The sequence below is a fragment of the Microtus pennsylvanicus genome, chromosome 6, assembly GCF_037038515.1.
Source record: "Microtus pennsylvanicus isolate mMicPen1 chromosome 6, mMicPen1.hap1, whole genome shotgun sequence".
Lineage (NCBI taxonomy): Eukaryota > Metazoa > Chordata > Mammalia > Rodentia > Cricetidae > Microtus > Microtus pennsylvanicus.
Genome location: NC_134584.1, coordinates 57,318,433 through 57,340,009, shown reverse-complemented (window position 1 = coordinate 57,340,009; position 21,577 = coordinate 57,318,433). Strand labels below are relative to the sequence as shown.

At 40.9% G+C, this 21,577-nt stretch overlaps 1 protein-coding gene across 2 annotated transcripts in view; it reads right to left on the bottom strand.

Annotated features, from left to right (window-relative positions):
• Jmy (junction mediating and regulatory protein, p53 cofactor) overlaps positions 1-21,577 on the bottom strand; it is a 65,838-nt gene that overhangs the window by 5,857 nt on the left and 38,404 nt on the right. The window contains exons 5-10 of one of the 2 annotated variants that reach the window (XM_075976303.1): positions 14,884-15,049; positions 14,320-14,507; positions 13,702-13,788; positions 5,444-5,536; positions 3,965-4,556; positions 2,253-2,563 (exon numbers count right to left, since the gene is read on the bottom strand). In XM_075976303.1, the coding sequence (XP_075832418.1) occupies positions 2,256-2,563; positions 3,965-4,556; positions 5,444-5,536; positions 13,702-13,788; positions 14,320-14,507; positions 14,884-15,049 (1,434 nt within the window). In that variant the 3' untranslated portion in view covers positions 2,253-2,255. Of the gene's footprint in view, positions 1-2,252; positions 2,564-3,964; positions 4,557-5,443; positions 5,540-13,701; positions 13,789-14,319; positions 14,508-14,883; positions 15,050-21,577 lie in introns of both variants that reach the window. The other variant, XM_075976302.1, reaches the window with a different exon arrangement.

Genomic DNA, 21,577 nt, shown 5'->3' with positions numbered 1-21,577 from the left:
CCTTTTTTACCTTTGAAACAGGACCACCATCAGTTTTCTTGAAAAGACATTTATGCCTCGCATCTCTTTCCACTGTTACATGGTATTCCTTTCCCTCATGCTTAGAGCCACATAGGGCTACTGTGAGCCACAGCTGTCTGCAGGGAGGCTCAACAGGATGATGAGAACATACATTTATCTTTTAAATGCAACTGCGAAAGTTCCAGGTCATACATCTCCCGAGCGTTTCCTGGTTTTCTTTCAACACTGAAGAACTATCAGCCCCTCCCACTCTCTCAATCAGTGCCCAGACATAGGATCCACTTCAGCTTAGCTACGCAAAATGATGCTGTCTGTCGTGTGTGTCAGGCAAGACCTTGCGGGATGGAGAAGACAAGCACGGAAATGCTGACCTGAGCTGCTGCAGGGAAGGACCGTGACTGGGCGAGGAACAGAGAGTGGGGGAAGCTACAAGCAGGAACAACACAGAGGGGCAAGAACAGTAAAGAGGGAGATAATGTGCAAGTATCTGCTATGGAAAAGGCCCTTGGAAGACGACATGAGTCTGAATATAGCCTATTAGTTAGATAGACTGATATTAATTATACTCCTTTACATTTCTTAGAGGAAAATAAAGACCAAAGTTTACCTATGAGTAAGCAAGATGACTGAACATCACTGCACAGAGCAGTAGTAAAGGAAAAGGCCAATCAGAGTCAACACATATTATAGAGACTATGATAGAAACCGTGCCTTTGAAGCTAGAGGCAGAGCCACGGAAAGAGGTGCCTGACATTTCCTCATTTCCTAGGCTCACAGGAAAAGGTGGAGGTACTTTTAATATTAACTCTTTATTTGACCAATTCCTATTTTACTGTGCCAAGTCTTCAAAATCCATGTTTGCTTGAGTATACATTAAATAAACATTTAGATTCAGAGTTAAAGGCAGAAATCCACTCTTCAGTAATTCCCTTAAGCTATTCTTAAGATCATACATGATCAGAAATCACTGCATACCCTCCCATCCAAAGGTAATTATCCTGGATATATCTCTGCTAGAAAATCATTTACAAATAAGCTCTCCCCGGCTCCTCCCCTGAGATGGGGTCTTTCTGTATTCTGGGCTGTCCTGGAGATCTGTAGACCAAGCTGGACTGAACTCACACAGAACCTCATGCAACTGTCGCTGAGTACTGGGATTAAAGGTGTATGCCAGCATACCTGGCTTTAAGAAATAAGCTATCTTGTATATATCCCCTCTAGAGTGTTCCCTTTTGGAGGGGCTGCTTTCCTGTTTAATATGCAATCATAACTGTCCTTAAAGTCATGCTCCTCCTGTCTCTACTTCCTGATCATTGCCTGAATATTGCAGAACTGCACGGCCAAGTCTAGTTAAGTCTTCCTCTTTTGCTAAATATCATAAAGTCTATCAGAGACCAGAACATGTCACATGCTCTGTACACTTTGCTGAAACCACTGCATAACTTACAGCATATGCCATAACCACTTTATTCTTTTCAGCATAGTGTAATTTGTGCCATTTAAAAGCAGCAGAGGGCTTGGTGGCATGCACCTTTATAATTCCAGCACTCAGGGAAACAGAGGCAAGACTAGCCTGACCTATCTATACAGTTCTAGACCAGCTAAAGCTGCATGGTGAGACCCTATTTTTTTTAAAAAAAAAAAGAAAAGAGATATGTAACCAAGCAGCAGACTGCAAATATTAGAATACATATATGTAAACAAATACAATCTTACTGTGCAGGACTCAAGTGTTCATATTTATAAATGGAGCTGCTTATTAAAGATAACAAAGAAACAGCAGTGTGACAGAACATTTTAAGTATTTATAAAGCTATGTAATTACAGGCAGCAAAATTATCAAATTTTAATATGCCTACTTTAAGTAGTTCAGTTAAAAAGGCTGAAAAATCTGTTTAAAAAAAGTTTAAAAATCTGTTCAATATACAAATAAGACTGCCTCTTTTCTTGGAATATAGCTATACTGTAGGTTTTTTTAAATGAGCAAAACAGAAAAAAACGACCTGCTGCATAGTATTTACATAGCCATTGCCCTTTAAAAGTGCTTTCTGGGGCTGGAGAAATGGCTTAATGACTAAGAACTCTTGGCACCCTGCAAGAGGACCTGAAATGGATTCCTAGCACACTGTCAGGGAGACCACAGCTGTGTCATATGATGAACAGCCACAGAGAACAAGACCCGCTACAGCTGGATCGCTGGCTGGTGCTGCTGAAGACAGCAGGTCATTTACCTGCTAGTTCTCCCAATCTGTGCAAGGTAAAGACTCCTCCTCGTCTTCTGACTCTGGGGATGCTTCTTTAATTCTTCTTAGAGCTTCATGGATGCTCCGTGTCAAAGGGTCTGTATCAGGCAGAAGTGTGAAGGATTCTCTCAGAACTTCCTTCTGAACCTTCTTCAATTTTACCCCTTTCCTTATTTGCGCCAAGATATTGTTACTATCATCTTCATCAGGAAAAGGAGGCAGAGTCCGCTGTTCAACCTTTTTCAGATGAAAACTACCACGCTTCAAAGATGCTAACACCTCATCCATGGGCGAACTCACTTTGGAAAACAAACAAACAGAGTTAGTCAAACTTTGTGACCGCTAATACAAGTGGGGAGATGGTCTTGATATGAAAGCTGAGATTCCCAAAGGACCCCCATATTGCACCCACCACGAGCCCAAGGTAAGACAGTGATTGGTTGATTTTTTAACTGATTTATTTATTCATTTGTTTTCAAGATAGGGTCTCTCTGTGTGTATCCCTGGTTGTTCAGAAACTTGCTCTGTAGGCCAGGCTAGCCTTGAACTCATGGAGATCCGCCTGCCTCTGCTTCCTGAGTGCTGGGATTAAAGGTGTGCACTGCTACCACCTGGCTTTAAAAAAAAATGGAGTTGGAAGGCGAGCATCTGAGTTTAAATTCCCAGCATCCATATAAAAGCTGGACACAGCAGTGCATACCTGTAATTCCAGTGCTTGGGAAGTGCATGGTGACAGGTGGAGCCTAATGGGGTTGACGTGGGGCTACTGACTACCTAGTCAAGCTGAAATGGTAACCTCCAGGTTCAGTGAGAGACCCTGTCTCAAAAAGTAAGGCAGAGAGCAGTTGGGTAAGATACTCAAATTGACTGGCTCAACATGAAAAACTGAGTACATATGCATCTAACACAAACACACACATACACCCACAGTCCCCCCCCCACAATTTAATGCTGGTTCACTGTCGCTGTGCTTTTTCATTTAGTTGTTTCACATGAGATTCTGTTCAGATTGTGGTATGAAGTACTTTACAGAATATTCTCAGGTTAATATGTGATAGCAAGATGCTCTGTATTATTTGCCTCATGCAAACTGAAAGTCCCTCAAAGGCAAGAAAAGTTACTTAGAGGGAACTTCACTGAGGCACACTGACATGTGGTAAGTTACACAGAACTTCCTGCTCTGAAAAAAGAATTGTCTTTTTATATGAAGAACACTCTTAAGTCTTCAATACTAAACTGACCAAATATATGATGTTGTTAATGGCTTCATGCCCTTTCTTACAAATGATATCATTGTCATAAAACAGCATATGAGCTCCACCACTAAGCCAGACTCCCTAGTCATAACAGTTTACCATTCAAGTTAAAAGTCAGATTTGTTTTTTCCTCACACAAAAAGTGCTACCTAACAAATAGGCCAAATGTCACTTGGATATTTTAAAAACCTGTGTAGCTGGGCGGTGATGGTACACACCTTTAATCCCAGCACTTGGGAGGCAGGCAGATCTCTGTAAGATCGAGGCCAGCCTGGTCTACAAGAGCTAGTTAATTCTGGGACAGGCTCCAAACCTACAGAAAAACCCTGTCTGGAAGAAAACAAAAAAACAAACAAAAAAACCACGCCTAACAGCTCAAGAGAAGGTATAAATTTGTAAACAATTGCTGAGTTCCTAAGACTTCTCTAGGTCCTGTTCGCTCACCTCTCCTCCGTTGCAAACCATCAGCTGTCTTCCGGAGCTTCTTCCGGGCACTGACCAGCTGGCTGCTATCGAAGAGCTGAGCTGAGGGGGCGCTGGCTGACTTTGGGATCCTCTTCTCACAGCCCTCCTTTCTAAGTGCATCTTTCTCCAGTGTCTCTGAAGTGGTGGTGGCACCATTGTCCTTTGCAACAGGCAGAGGTGGAGGCGGGGGTGGAGGGGGAGGGGGAGGTGTTGGAGGGAGAGGGGGTGGGAGTGGATCTGCTGCAGCAGAACATGGTTTGAGGTCATTACTGGTCAGAAGTGGAAGTGATGAGGGAGGAGGCAGTTCAGAGGTAACAGCACTGGGAGGTAATGAAGGGGCTTCAAGTTGTACTGATGAAGTGTCTTCAAGATGGACAAGGCTCTGGGGTTCTGCTGTCTGTGAAGACCCAAGCTTGCTTCTTCCTTCTCCCACTTCAGTCTTCTCTCCCTGCAGCTCTCCAGGTAGAGAGTCACACTGCTCCTCACAGGGCCCGGGACTTGCTGTACTTTTTCTCCTCGCATGAGCCACTCTTAATCTTGTTGATTTAAGGATGACTTGCCCAGGGTACCTCTAAAATATCAAAGTTATTGTATGAGTATATTAAAATAATTTGCCAACAAATGCTTAGTTATTTCTCCCTTTAACAGAATGTTATTATTTTGGCTCTTTTCTAACTTTTTCCAAGGGACAAGAAAAAAGACAACAGGAAAACTAGAAAACCTTTGCATACCCTTTCAATACCTTTAAACAATTATCACCACCTCTTTTATTGCCTGCTATCAAACCCTTCTTCCCTCTTACCCAGTTGCTTAACAATGCCACATTTAGGGCTTGTTGGTGCACCTGCCTTTATTCCAAGCATCTAAGAGACAGAGGAGGTGGGTAGCTATGTGTTTAAGGCTAGCCTGGTCTATATACATTCCAGTTTAGCCAAGGCTATAGCAAGACCATATACAACACAAACAAGAAAACTAGTCAAATGACTTTAAGTCTTCAATGGAAAAAAATTGTATATAAAACTCAAGACAAACAGGATCAAATATACATATATATTTGCATATTTACTGGTACTTAGCAAGAAACTAAGAAACTATTATAGTTTATTTTCAAATACTTATATAAAAAAAGTTAAAACTTTAGGGGGTACAACAAGGCACCTTAAAAAATGCCTGGTCACAACTTTATGACAGAAGGGGGAGAGTGCAATAAAGTTCGTGATATCGACATTTTTCTATTCAAAAGAATCCAGGTTTTCTTGACAATCTACTCTCTCCATTCTTTACATTCCTGAAGCAGCACACCAGGGGTAAAAGAACATTACTGTCAGACTCAGCCACAAGAAAGGGAACTGATCACACTACTAAGATTGGAGTAATTTTAAACGGAAATCTTATAATAGGACTATACTATGACTCTCTCTGAAAAGCAGTGAAAAACCAATCGAGTGTTTCTATTACCTGCTTAAATGTTCTAAGTCTATCCAGGGTCCTCTGTCTCTCTTGGCTAACCCAGGCACTTTTTCTTTCCTCTTCATCGTGTAATTTTTCTCTCTTCTGGTAAAAAAGAAAAAAGAAAAGGAAGGAGAAAGGAAGAAGGAAAAGAAGGATATTACATTACACTGTGCCCAGATATATTAACTATTTTCCCCAATATATTAAACAAGTGATTAAGGGAAGATTCACTGGACAAAACCTTTTATGCTGTGCAACACTATAGCTCCTGCAGGATCACACTGGACCGATAAAGATGGAATGTTTTCTAAGCTAAACACTGCTTAGTCTCGGAGGTCTGGGATGAAACAGATTTAGTAATAAATCTATTTCTGGTCTCCACATTCACCTAACTCGAATAAAAGTGGTTTTTGAAATAAAATCAGCAACCATGTCAGTGATTTAGTGTTGAAGAGTTAGAAAAACACACTTCAAACATCCGTGCATCACGTGGCTCACAGCACACCTTGCAGGCAGGAGTTGGCCACGCTGGTGTTATAACTTTCTCCTCACTGTTGAATCACCTAAAAGGTACGACAGAATCTCACTCGTCAGCTTATATCTTAGTGAACAAATGAAATACAAAGGGCTATTACTTAATTTTAAAAGCTACCTGCTTAATTTTAAAAGTACATTCTTCCCTTCAGCAGCCCGTGAACTAAAACTGAAATGGGCGTGGCTTAGGGAGGCCTTGCTCACGGCTGCAAACTCAGGAAGCACTGCACACTTAAAACAAGGAACAAGACGCACTGGAGCTGGCACCTTATGAGGCTGATTTCTCGGAAATTCAGCTTTTCTACACTATCCTTTCACCCCACTCTCTCTACCCACTGTCTCTTAACAAAGACAGTTCTTACTGTATTCTCCTCGGAGATAAAGAGACCTTTGCTTCTTTAAAATGGGAGGCAGAAATCTCTGTGAGTTAGAGGCCAGCCTGGTCTACAAGAGCTAGTTCCAGGACAGGAACCAAAAGCTACGGAGAAACCCTGTCTCGAAAAACCAAAAAAAAAAGAAAAAAGAAAAAAAATGTGAGAGGTGGGGTCGGTGTGGTAACACACACCTGCAATCCCAGTCCTCAGGAGGCAGAGGCAGAGGCAGAGGCAGAGGCAGAGGCAGAGGCAGAGGCAGAGGCAGGAGGATCTCACTGAATTTGAGGCCAGTCTGGATTACACAGTGAGTTCCAGGACACCAGGGCTATATAGAGACCCTGTCTCAAAACAAACAAACAAAACAACAAAAAGAAAAGAAAAAGATGAGACTGCAGAAATAGCATAGTCAGCATAGTGCTTACTACAAAATATAAGACCCAAGAAGCCATGTAAATCCATGTGTGGGGGCTGGGGAGATGGCTTAGTGGTTGAGAGTACTGACTGTTCTTCCAGAGGTCCTGGGTTCAATTTATAGCACCCACAATGCAGCTCACAGCTGTCTGTAACTTCAGTTCCAGGGAACTTGACACCCATGGCAAAACACCAATGCACATAAAATAAAAAATAATTAAAACACCAGTCAGTGGTGGTACATGCCTTTAATCCCAGCACTCGGAGGAGGCAGAGGCAGTTGGATCTTTGTGAGTTCAAGGCCAGCCTGGTCTACAAGAACTAGTTCCAGGACAAGCTCCAAAAAGCTATAAAGAAACCCTGTCTAGAAAAACAACAACAAACCCCAACATGTTCCTTTAAAAGTATCTCAATGAAACCTTAACTACTCCAAAAGGAACAAAAAATATACTTAGAAACAAAGAAGTGAAAAGCAGGGCTACTGATAAACAATGAACTTGCTTAACTCTAGAAGTGGGCCTTAACTGAGAGATGAATGTGACCCTTTCACACCCAAACCCCGAGCACACTGAGTGGAAGGGAACACTGAGAAAGCAAGGCAGTAGCAGCTGCTTTACCGTTCACAGCCCAATGCACTCATCCCAATGCTCAATGCTTTTCCAAGTAGCCTTGCAAAAGAATTTATAAAATTCTAATAGTTCTTTCAGAGTCATGATTAAGGCCTAGCTAAAAGTAGCAACAATTAATTCTGGAATTCATTTTTTCTGGGTTGTTTTATTCTTCTATGATAATCACATATCACTTTATATATTACACACGATAAAGAGGTTAAATCAAAACTTCATAATAAACAAATCTCTTTCCCCCTAGACACGGCTTCTCTGTGAAACCCACTGCTGGAATTAAAAGTGCGTACAACCACCATCAAACATTTAACATCTGGTGTATGATCAAAATTTATGCATAGACATAAAAATACAGAAGGTGTAAAACTTGTTTATAAGAAACCATTCAAGGCTATGCACTATAAGTCATGTAACTTGTTAAAGTGTCCAAACATTCAAATAGTAAGAAAGAGACTGTTTAAGAACAATTAATTCTATATTCTTCGTCATTTCTTGATTTATAAGTCAATGACACACTACATCACATATCAGGAAAAGGGCTCATGCTAGGTCAGGGCTTTAATGAACCACAATCCTTGGTTTTATTTTGTTTTTGGAACAAAGTGTAGTGCAGGTTGGCCTTGAGTTCACAGGCCTGCATTATGGTCAACTAGAGGGGATTTCTGCGAAGTGGTAAAAACACATTTTCTAGTTTGGCCAATCATGAGGCAGAGGAAGGGATGTTGTGCAATATTTTGTGTTCTGATAAATAAAGCTTGCCTGAAGATCAGATGGCAGAGCTAGCCCAGAAGCCTGGCAGTGGTGGCACACCTCTAATCCCAGCACTCAGGAGGTGGAGATGGGAAGTGATAAGGAGGAGTGCAGACAGGATCTGAGTCCTTTTGGGGGAGACAGGAAGGAAGCAACTGTTAGTTGCTCCTAGTTCTTTGATCTTCCAGGTTTTTACCCTGATTTCTGACTCCTGGTTTTTATTGATTAAGATTAATTAGACTTCTTAGTCTAATTAATTAATTAATTAGTGTTCTTCAATGGGATGCTACCCTTTAGATTGGGAAAGCAAGAGAAAGGGGGTTTGGGTTAGGGGGTTGAGTGGACAAATATAAGACAACCTGGCCATGTGACAAGAATTTGGTAACACATTTTTTTAGAATGGTGGCTTTAACCCATGTATGACTAGAGCTCTTAAATGGTGCAGGCAGATAGCACGTATAGGGAAATTTTGAACAGTGTCAGGACTCTAAAGACATTCTTGGCAGGAGGATGAACAGTGGAAGCAGTGTTTTTACTGACTGGAAGGAAGGTGACTTAGGGAATGCTTCCTGATGGGTGGAACTGTCACACACTTTCAGAGAGGCCTGATAACACTTTGCCTCTTAGTGGTAGTAGATCTTTGAATAAATGTTAGTTACATGGATTATGGCAAGGGACAAGGAATTGTGAATGATTAAAAACAGCACACTTGCATGTCTTCTTACATGTCAATTACTACTAAATACAAAAGCTAGGCTCTCTTCCTAAATCTCAGATGCAGACTCAATATATCATCTTCAAGGTTTCCAGCTAGGAAAACAAAGAGAACCATGCTTTAAGCTCCACAATAAAAACAAATATAAAGTTCCAGGCTTAGATATCAAAGCCCAGAACTGTTTAAGAACAGCGAATTAAGAATACATCCCACTTTCTGCCCCCTGCTCAACACACTTCTGTTCCACATCTAAAATTTATACCCTCCAGCCCAGGTGAATAGGTCAAATGAAGGGACTTTCCCAGCCTAGTGTACGTCTGGCAACCACCTGGGATATGGGAGTGCATGCATTATCCTACATTTAGATACATACCACGGATTCCCAAGAGAACAGACTCGAGTCTATAGAGGAGCAATGACTGGAGAGGTGAATACACAAATTCTTCTCTGCTTAGAGGTAAGTGTTTTCTACACCACTGGTGGTGAAATGCTTAGAAAAAACCCTGCATTATCCAAGAGACTTGGGTGGAGCTTCCATTGCAAATCCACACCTCTAAATAAGTCAGATGGACACACAGAGTTCAGGAGAATGAAGTAATCATACAGCTGATCTGTCAGCTGGTATACTATAAAAGTCAAGTATCTAAAGATCCCGGATGAGCCGGGCGGTGGTTGTGAATGCATTTAATCCCAGCACTCGGGAGGCAGAGACAGGTAGGTAGATCAGCCTAGCCTACAGAGCAAGTTCCAGGACAGGATCCAAAGCTACAGAGAAACCCTGTCTCAAAGAAACAAAAAAGATCCCAGATGGAGAGATGTGAAGTGCCAAGGTATTTGGGGAAGTAAATGCTTACAACCTAGAACCTAACATGGTAAGTTCTGTCTCTAAGAGCACAGCCCCTAGGTGGCAGACCTGGAATGTACATCAGTTTCCTACTTTAATATCTGAAGGGCTTTGGTCAAATCACTCAGCTCTAGAAAACTAAACCAGTTCACCTGTGAAGGAGCTGGAGGGAGACTGCTATATGCTAACATAGGAAACTGGGCTCTGTTAGCAGCAAAGTTAGGTGCAAGTAACTAGTAATACTTAGTCTACAGAAATTCAGCTTTCATTGTCACAATGCATATATGTGGGGGGGGGTTGTTTTGGGGGTGAGGAATAACCACAATGCCAGGAGGTCAGAAGACAAGTTTAGTCAATTCTTTCCTTCTACTGAGGATCTGAGGTTCCTTGCACAGGTAGGTTCAGGTCAGACTCACAGCGAGTACTCCTGCACCACCTTGCCAGCCAAGAATGCACTCTTAAAAGAATCTGAGCTGGGTGTGGTAGCCCATTCCTTAATCCCAGCACTTGGGAGGCAGAGGCAGGCAGATCTCTGTGAGTTGGAGGACAGCCTGCTCTACAAAGAGAATTCCAGGACAGCCAGGACTGACACAGAGAAACCCTGCCTTGAAAAACAAGATCAACAAAGAAAGCTTATGAGTTCCAGGCTGGTTGGAGCTACACAGAGAAAACATGCCTCAAAAAACCTTAAAAAAAAAAGAAAAATCTGAGGACAGGGATTGGATATGGCACAGTTAGAAGACAGAGAGTGTGGCTGACATACCTAGGGGGCTCCACTGGAAAATGACTCTTCCTTTCCCAGAAGGTCTTAATTGCAGGTGACTTCTTGGTTAGCGGTGGGACCCAAATCCACTCCCCCCTCAGTTGTGGGAGCCCATCTGGCTTGAATTGTGTCTTGTGCGTGCTGCCACAGTCTCTATGAATTAGTAAGCTTACCAGTCCTGTTATACTGGAAGACACTTTCCTTGGAGTCATCAGAACCTCTGGCTTAGAATCTTTCCGACTCCTCATTTCCTGAGCTTTGATGAAGACAGCCATTTAGGACTGAGTGCTGAAGTTTCTGCTGGGATTAAAGGTGTGTGCCACCATCACCTGGCCCCACTGCTTTGGTTTTAAAACAGCCTGTTTTTCATTCCATTTTATGGTGGCCTCAGTTTCTCATCTTCCTGCCTTTGTCTGTTGAGTGCTAGAACAACAGCTGCACACCGTAGGGACACTTTTAATGAGTAAAAACCTTATCTTCTGACCACAATTTTCTTGTTTACCATTTGCTCAGGAGTGGTAGTCATCAGCAAGTAAACTTTGTGCTTTCTTTAGTTCATTTTTTGAGTTACTATTAGTTATAAAACTACCTTAGACCTGGATATTTAATTTGCATGGTTTCTATGGAAACTGTTAAAACAATAAAATTAATCTATTAGGAGTTACATTTTAAACAACATACCACCCAAGAATTTCTAATAAACATAACTTAAGCTTCAAAACAGGCTTTGAGAGATAGTCAGTTGTAATCTAAGGCTCTGGGAATACACAACCTGGGGCTTCTGGGCCACATGCAGCTGCACACACCAAGGATAGCTCTAACTAAGGTCCAACACGAAAAAATGTAAACTTATATAGCATGATGATGGGGTGCTGAAGGTATGTTTGCATATGAAATTTGTTAAAGATGATTCAAAATGGACATGCCTGAAGCCAACTCTCATTTCCCCTGAGTTATAAATGCTTTAGAATGACTTAAAACTTTGTTATTGCTTTCATCTGTCTTCATTAGGTGTTCTACCTAATGCTGATGTTTGTCCAAACTTTAAGATAGCATTTACCTCTGAGATTCATATTGGTTTTGGTTGTTTTTTAACCTCTATATCTCCTCATAAAATTCTTTGAGGAACAAATAAATTACTTCATCGGCCAAAAACCTGGCATTTATCAGAAACCAGTACAGTCACATGTCAGTAACCAAGCTAATAATGCAGGTACAAACAGGAGTGGGACATCCTCATTCCCCATCTGACCCCTTGCCTAACGAGACACAGACAGAGATGAAAAACAAAGGGCATTAATTAATCTGCTATTTCTGGCTTCTGAGAGAAAGAGTCATATAGTTTAAGGATAAGTGAGTGATCTCCACGTAATCATGAGAAGAGGCAACTTCAGCTCAATTATGCCAAATTAGCTCAAAGAACTAGAAATGAACTCAAGTCCACTGAACTTTTGTGTTGTGCCAAAAAAGAAGAGAAGCTTTCCCATGAGCAAACAGCCACCCTAGTGTTTCTGTTATTCAATTGTCTCTAAGCGCCTTGTTGTCTACATACAGATCTATTAGACCTGGAGGAGTGACTACGCCACAATGGCAAAGAGGGAAACTCCCGAGGGAGTGCCCATAAACTCATTACTCTCAGTCCTCACACAGGGCAGCAGCACTTCTACACCACCACAAGAACGACATGACATTTGATAAGAAGCTAGAGATTTCTATTAAACTGGAAAAGGCCAAGTGTGCTCACACCATAATGGAAGTCACAGCTAACACCATAAAAGAAAGGGAAATAAGTTATAAAAAACTGGCAGGAAGACTACATAGAAATCTATGTAGAAAGAAGAAAAGAAAATCAGCTTAAAGTAATAGTGTAACATTACAGCAGAGATGCTATACATAAACAATTCCTAGTCTACCAACTAGAATTTGAAATTAAATACAAAATGCTACTAGTCCCCACAGAGACAAAATCTACTACATCCCAAAGTTAAAATGAAGAAAACTGTAAAACTCTGACAAATAAAATAAGAAAATTAAATAGTCCTTTTATGTATACAGTAAAATTCAATAAAAATAGATTACTATTTGTCTATGTAATTTAGAGGTTAATAAAACAGTCCCCAAACAGACCCAGGAAACAAAGCCTCCTGACCTTTGACTAAAGGGCAAAAGCAACACAGCAAAACAAACTGTTAAAGCAATGGTGCTGAAGGCAGCGGGTGTGCCAAAAGTGAGAGCACACACTGACCTTAGACCTCCATCAACTCACCACACAACAGGCCAGAGACACATAAAACCCCCACAGTATTTAAAATAAGAGATACACCATGGTATGAGAAACAACAATAACTAGTAAGTTGGTTATTGCTCAAAGTAAAAGCTGTGGACGGGATACTGTTTAGAGAATGAGAGGATAAGCAATAGACACCTGATAAAGAACTCTTCAAAGTCAGTGAGAAAAGAAAAGTTCAGTTCAACGTGAACAAAAGCTGGAGTGGTGATATGTTCCTGTAGTCTGGGAGGAGGAGGCAGGAGGCTCAGCTACACAGGTCATGTTCTACATGAAACACCATCAAAATAGAACAACACCAAAAAAGATAAAGTACGTGGCAGATGAGCATATAAAAACCATGCTCGGCACCATGTCATTTAGAAAGGTGAACTGAAACAATAAAGATACTACTATACCCATTAGAAAGCTACTGCGGACAATAGCAACAGCTGGAGTGGGTTTGACGATACAGAGCTCTCATTTATTGCTAAGGTTAGTAAGTGTAAACTAGCACATTTAATCTTACCATTACTGTCCAACAATCAAAACCTTAAATGTGCATGTGAAATAAGTCAACTTGAATATGCTACATTGTGTATATTCCAAACAAACAGAGGGCAGTGAAACTAACCTGTTTGATTTTCAGTCACAGATTTGTGTCATTTTACATCTGAGAATAGCAGCAGACATCACAACCCCAGGAGAGAACTCCAGGGTAATGAACAGACTTTGGACAGCTATGATGTGCTAACACTCGTACAAGCTCAGTGGTAAAGAAAGCTGGAGTTCGCTAGGAGTGGCACTTAAGACCTCTTGTACTCACCATTCCTTTTCTCCTAAAGTCAACTCATTCATTCATCCATTCATCCATTCATTCAAACACACGCATTCAGTCACCACCATCTAGAGGCACAGTTCTCATACCCTTTTCAGACACCTGTAAGGTTTCATTCCGAGTCTCCAAGAGTCCCCACTTACTAGTTGTGCTGTGTGATGGGTTCTATATTCATCTTCACTCTGAAAACGCTGCTGAAACTTTTCATTGTGTTTTGCAATACAAATTTCCTAGAAAAATATAAAAATGTGTTTTAACTAAAATGAAACTTATAAAGACCACAGAAAAGTTTATCTGACTCGTTTTCCTGAGAAGCAGAGCTAATGAGGACCAGCTCCTCCCTCCTTAGAAAGCAATCTCCACATCTCTGCAGGGTTAAACCTGGCCATTAAGATCTGTCTAACCCTAACAGCAGTGCCTCAGTCCACTCTCTTATCCCAACCTCACTAAATAAGGCTAAGCATACTGACATCACCAATCAGAATATTTTAGCTGTCTTTTCAATGGGGGCTACAGGGAGTCCTGGAGCTGTGTCCTTAGTAAGTCACCCTCAGAACATGTGGGGCACAAACACTGGCTGTTAAGAATATACGTAAGAGGGCAACTTTAAGAGAAATAAAAATGTTTAATGTAAGAAGCTGAGAGTAGGTAATGGCTACTTAGTTTTAAAAATGGAAGTAATGCTGATAAATCATTTTACAATTTGAATTATCAGACATGGATCAAGGATGGAGTAATGAATGAAAACAAGGTTTCACTACCTTTTTATTTCTGAGGTAGGCTTTCTTGGCTGAGACGCGCCCCCTTCTTGCTTCTAGCTGGCGTGCCTTCTGCTGCAGTTTCTGGAGCTCTTCCCTCTGTGCTTGCACAGATGCCACCGTCTCCTCCTTCTCCAGCATGGCCTCCATGCTTTCGTAAGTGTCATAGTATACCACTTCATCTCTCTTTTCTGTCACAGAACGAGTTCTTTATTAAATGGTGATTAAAAGGTGATGTAATAAACCCCAGATTAAATTATGCAAAATTTTCAGCAGTGTCTGGTATACAGGAGGTGTTCAATAAATGCAGACCCTACTCTTCCACTCCACGCAGCAAAAGTGCAGAAATTCTAATTCTAGATGAAGCTCCTTTAACAAAGTGGGTATGCTACAATACTCAAAACCAACATGCAGTCCGAACTGCGGAGTTCATTCACGTTCAAGGACTCCTTCAAAACATTTATGTTCATATTTTTTTAAGTCTTAAGAGAAACACAGTTGGGGTCCATGTCCTTTCTCCACATCCTCTACCTTCTGTGGACCTCTGTAGTTAAATGCACACCATACCTGATATAAGTCTTTTGATGCTCTCCAGTTGTGCGGTCAAAAGTAACTCTTCACACTTCAAGATTTCAAACTGCACTTCATACAACTGAAGCTGCAGATCATAGTAATCAGCTTCAAGCTGATCCAAGTGAGCTATAGCTTCTGTACCTCCCTGCAAACTTTGCATCTGCAGTAAAAATAAAAACACTGCTATTAACTGGTGAAGAAAGTCAACTAGATATTAACACTAATCCAATAAGCTAAATCCCAAAATGAGTACCAGACAGTGGTGGTGCATGCCTTTAATCTCAGGCTTACAGGGCGAGTTCCAGGATAGCTGGAAATAGGGAGAAAACGAGGGGGTAAGAGTAAGACTTCTGCCGAGCTGTGTGTGGCACTGTAGTCTGAGGCTAGCTTGGAGAGCACAGGCCTAAAGTCAGACATGTGAGCTACTTGGGAATTGAAGACAGCAGACTGTCAACTAGGCTAGCCTACTAAAGAGTTTGTTCAGGGTCAGTAGGACAACTTGTTGAGACAATTATCTCAAAATTAAAAAGTTATAAAAAAGCAGCTGACAGCTCAGATATGAAAGTCTGTCTACATCTACAATATCACTATTAAGGTTCACTTACACTATCATAAAGTGGTGGGGAGGCAGTGATACTTTTACAAAATATACATAGAACCAAGGAAGAAAGAGAAAAGGCACCTCCTAAACATAAGGAAAACAAAACAAAGTAAACCCAAAAATTTCAAATCAGTAGTAAATCATAAACAGTGAAAAAAGTTTTAATGTAACTTAACACAAAGCAAACTTTTAATGACTATACCATAGGTCATTCATATTTAGGGTATCAGTGTATTATCATCATCCCGACACAAATCTCAGTGGTTTCTCTTCTCAGTTCAGAAACAGATGCTGAGTTACAGCGTCCCCTTGCCACGATAAACACACAGATGTTTATCATTACAGCAGAGCGGGAGAAACCAATTACTCCACACCGCGGAGATGGAGAGTGAAGAGAGTATGTTTTAAGTAGATCAGTCTCAGAGAATTGCTTTAGATGAGAAAAGTCCTTGCAACCTATGGGTGATGGTCACTGTTATTTCTGGTAACAAAGACCTTTAATAGAAATAAAATCAAGGCCTGAGATTGGGCCTACACTGGAATCCCACAATTTCTGGGGATACTTCTGAAGTGGTAGATGTCTTGTATGAGCTCGTGTGGCTGGCCCTGTAAGAGGGCTACTTGAAGAAATCAAATTCAGAGAAAGGAGGGTTCAGAACTGCTTCCCAACACTATTTCAAGCAGATGCAGCTTTTCCAGAGGCTCCTTAGGCTTTGCACGTCAGACTGTAAGCATCCTTCTAAGAACATTTCTTCTAGAATATAGTATGACTGTTGTGTCTTTAGTTGCCCCAAAAGTCCAGTTCCATAGCCATCAATGTGCCTGGAGATCCTGGTAGCACTGGAGAGGTGACCCCTGGCTTCAAGTGTTTGCAGACGTGACTACCAAAGGCCAGAGGAAAAGAAGGAAAGGAATTTTTAAAGCCTCACTCATGTGAGGCTGATATCCTTTGGGTCCCCAGTTCAGAGGTACTTTCCTAGACCACTGCTCTAGGAAAGCCTATGGCAGAAAGGCGGGGACTCCATATTACTGTTGAATGGTCCCTTTTGTCTTGAAGGTAATGGACACATAAGAGCACAAAAGAATATTTTGAACAAGATTTTAGATTTTGCTGGCTGAGAAACAGGGAGATGTTCAACATACTTAGCCATCAAGGGTATGCAAATCAAAATGACTGAGATTCCATCTTATGATTGTCAAAATGGCTAAGATCAAAAACACAAGTGACAGGTCATAATGGAGAGGATGTGGAGTAAAAGGAACACTCCTCCATTGCTGGTGGGAGTGTAAACGTATACAGTCACTTTGGAAGTCAGTGTGGCAGTTTCTCAGAAAACTGGGAGTCAACCTACCTCAAGACCCAGCTGTACTGTTCTATACACCCAAAGGATGCACACTCATACCATAAGGACAATTCCTCAACTATGTTCATAGCAGCGTTATTTGTAATAGAACCTAGAAACAACTTACATGTCCCTCAACTGAAGAATGGATAAAGAAAATGTAGTATATTTACATAATGGAATATTACTGAGCTGTTAAAAACAAGGATACCAGAAAATTTGAAAGCAAATGGATAAACTAGAAAAAAAAATCATCCTGAGTGAGGCAACCGAGGTATGTACTCACTCACAAGTAGATACTAGCTATAAAATAGAGGATAACTATGCTACAATCCATAGACACAGAGAGACTAGGCAACAAGGAGAGTTCATGGGGGACACATGGATCTCCCTAGAAATAGAAAATAGAATTGATTTTGTGAGTTGACTGAGGGCAGGTGGGGATGGGAACATGAGCAAGCAGGTGAAAGGGTGGACAGGAGAGTACTGAAAGAGACTACTGGAAGGGGGTAAGGTAAAAATCTGGTACAAGGAAACCTCCAGGAATTTACAAGGATGACCCCAACTAAGACTCCAAGCAATAGCAGATATGTAGCCTGAACTGGCCATGTCCCATGACCAGATTGGTGCCTAGCCCAATTTTCAGAGAGGCTTCATCCAACAACTGAAGGAAAGAGATGCAGATACATAGCCAAGTATTAGGTGGAGCTTGGGGAATCCTACAGAAGAGAAAGGATTTTAGGAGCCAGAGGGTTCGAGGACACCCTCTGGACACAAGAAAACTCACAGAACTACACTGGACTCATAGGGGCTCAGAGAGACTGAACTGACAACCAGGAAGTCTGCATGGGACTTTGCATATACGTTGGAGTTGTGTAGTTTGGTCTCTTATGGGGCTCCTAATAGTGTGAACAGGGGCTGTCTCCAACGTTTATTGACTTTTGGGACCCTACTCCTAATATAGGGTATTCTTGATCAGCCTTAATACATGAGGAAATACTGAGTCTTACTACAACTTGATATGTCATGCTTTGTTGACCTACAGGAGAACTGCCCTTTCCTACGAAGAAAGAGAAGAGTGGATTGGAAGGCGGGAACAGAAACCAGTTGGGGGAGGGACTGGGTGGAAAGGAGGAAGAAAACAGCAGCTGGGATATAAAATATTACAAATATATATGTATATTATATATAAAGGATTTTGCTTTATAATCTAGATATTTGTACAGATTACCCAGTGACTAGAATGCTTTTCCTTTTTAAAAAAGATTTATTTATTAATTGTGTATACAGTGTTCTATTTTCAGGTTTGCCTGCATGCCAGAAGAGGAGATCAGCCCTCATTACAGATGGTTGTGAGCCACCATGTAGGTGCTAGGAATTGAACTCAGGTCCTCTGGTAAAGCAGTCAATGCTTTTAACCTTTGAGCCATCTCTATAGTTCTAGAATGTTTTTCTTACTGCCTAATGTCAAATACATTTAGTAAGACAGAAAAAGAAATGGTTAGGTTTAGCGGTACACATTGAAAACTAACCCCAGCCAGGCATGATGGCACCCATAGAAGGGAGCAGAGGCAGGAAGAACTTTGTTGAGTCTGAAGCCTGGTCTACACCATTAAGTTTCAGGACAACCAGCGATGAACAGTGAGACCCTGTTTCCAAAAATAATAAAAATAACTCCATGAATTCAGTCTGGTTAAATCTTTCAATAAATTTCATAAACAAGCTATTAAGTAATCAACAATCAATAGACACAAAAGGGCAAGCCCTCAACATGGGAAGGGTAAAAAACAAGGAAAAACTGGAGATGTAAGAGGCTCTAGTGGAGAAATATAGATTCTGCCAATGACAGCTATACATCTGGGTATATGGAGTACAAAAAATGACAGTACAAGCAAGTAGGATTGTCTAACTCCACATTCCACAAAACTTTGAGAACTTAACATTTCATTCTGTCTTTGATGTCAAATCTAATCTCAGAATGCATTTGTAGCAAAACAATCTGATTTGATATTAAACCACATGTAATTCTTATTTTTCCATTTAATGTAACATGTTTTATCACCATGAAATCAACAGCTTCCTGGAAGTTAGCTACTCTGAACATTATCTTCTAAAATCCCGACATAACTGGAATTCCTCAATGATGGAACACATCCTCAATGATTTCAGGAATGTTTCTGAAACTTAGATGATAATATACATAAAGAAATAAGGAAGGGCCTAAAATACAGAAATTTTCCCATTAGGGAAGGAGATAGAAAGATGGCTCAGCAGTTTAAAGCACATGCTGTTCCAGGCTTTCAGCCCCTACATAAGGCGCCCACAACTCACTCCTAAACCAGGGGTCAGGCGCAGCCCTCCCGACTCCACAGGCCCCAGTACTCACAAGCATATACTCACAGTCACATATATACACACTTAATCTAAAATAATAACCTTATCTTTTTAATTCCCCTGGGGCTGGAGAAATGGCTCACGGGTTAAGAGCACCTACTATTCTCCAGAGGACCTGGGTTCAATTCCCAGCACCCACAGGACAGCTCACACCTGTTTGTAACTCTAGTCTTCAGAGTTCTGACACGTTCTTCTGAACTACACAGATATTTGTCATGGCCATGATACACAGACAAGCGTGCAGACTAAATACTCATATGCATAAAAATAAATAAGTTGAAAAGAATTAAAAAAATAACTTCCTTTTGTTGGGTAGCTCCTGTGAATATCTAAGCTGGATAGCAAAAAAATTAAATAGAGCCAGGCAAAGTGCCGCACGCAGAGGCAGGCAGGTGAGTCCAAGGCCAGACTGGTCTACAGAATGAGTCCCAGGACAGCCAGGACTAAATAGAAAAACTCTGTCTCAAGTGTTTTGTGTGTGTGTGGGGGGGGGGGGGGGTTTAAAATAATATAAATCAAAATATAATAAAATCTTGATGTGTGTATTCTGGAAAAGTAATTGGTTTCTCCCACTCTGCTGTAATGATAAACAACTGTGTGTTTACTGTGGCAAGGGGACGCTGTAACTCAGCATCTGTTTCTGAACTGAGAAGAGAAACCACTGAGATTTGTGTCGGGATGATGATAATACACTGATACCCTAAATATGAATGACCTATGGTATAGTCATTAAAAGTTTGCTTTGTGTTAAGTTACATTAAAACTTTTTTCACTGTTTATGATTTACTACTGATTTGAAATTTTTGGGTTTGCTTTATTTTGTTTGTTTTCCTTATGTTTAGGAGGTGCCCTTTCTCTTTTTTCTTTGGTTCTCGGTGATAGAGTACTTGCCCTGCATATGAGACAAACGAGGGAAAAACATTACAAACTCAGCCTTCTTGCCTAAGAGATGACCCCAATTTCCCATGTATTGCTTGGGCTATGCACACATCTAAGACTCCTGCTCTTTGTAGTCCCTTTCATAATACTTACACAAGATGCCTGTCAGAATTAAAATAGTACTAGTTAACATTATGCTCTCTTTCTATGCTGGGCATTATGATAAATGTTTCACATATACAAACTCGTGGGATCATGACACCCAGAGACTAGACATTACCCTTTTCTATTTCTTTTTTCGTTTTTGTTTTTTCAGGACAGGGTTTCTCTGTGTAACATCCCTAGCTGTCCTAGAACTCACTTTTATAGACCAGGCTGGCCTCAGACTCACAGAGATCCACCTACCTCTGCCTCCCGAGTGTTGGGATTAAAGGCATGCGCCAACACCATCTGGCTTACCTTTCATAAAGAAGGAATAAGCTTGCAGAATTAAGACCCACAGAGTTGTTCTGTTCTGCATGGCAGCTACTAGCTGCAAGTGTTTGTTTTAAAATTTAATTTAATGTGACTTTTTTCATTGCAGGATGTTCTAATAGACAATACATTGAGATCTTAAATACACACATACCATAATGTGCAGTATTACATGTATTAAAGTAAAACTGAAATTAGGGAAAATATAAACTTAATAATAATTTGCCTACATGCTTATAGGAAAAAGCCAAAAGAAATAAATGAGCTGGCCTTAGAATTGGCATACTATATTCAACTCAACACGCTAGCTGTTTACACTGCTATTCACAGAAACAGCTCAGGAATCAACAGAAGCAATGGTTTAAACTCTCTGTAGTAAAAGAGAAAATGCTAATAAGCAGACTTTTACACAAAGTTAGGATCCTTTTGGGAGTTTTCTTATTCATCTTCTGCTAAACAGCAGACAAAAGTACATTGACAACTGAGCTGCAGCTATGCTTTCTGACTGGTTTCATGATGGCACCTTAACTATAATATCTTCTAATGATAGATTAGAGTCAGATCAAAAGAAACTGATCTTTGCCTTAGTCAATGTTCTATTGGTGTGAAGAGACACCATGACTACAGCAACTCTCATAAAAGAAAGCATTTAACTGGAACTAGCTTACAGTTTCCGGGGTTTAGTACATCATGGCAAGAGTAGGGCAGCATGCATGCAGACATGGAGAAGTAACTGAGAGTTCTACATCTGGGTCCACAGGCAGCAGGAAGAGAGAGTCACTGGGCCTGGCTTGGGTTTTTGAAACTTCAAAGCTCACACCCAATGGCAAACTTCTTCCAACAAGGCCACACCTACTCCAACAAGGCCTCCTAGTGTTTCTCAAGGAGCACAAAGTCCTGAGGACTAAGCATTGAAATATGAGCCTACAGGGCTATTCTTATACAAACCACCACAACCTTAAATGTGAATAAAATTCAAATGCCAAATACAGCACTG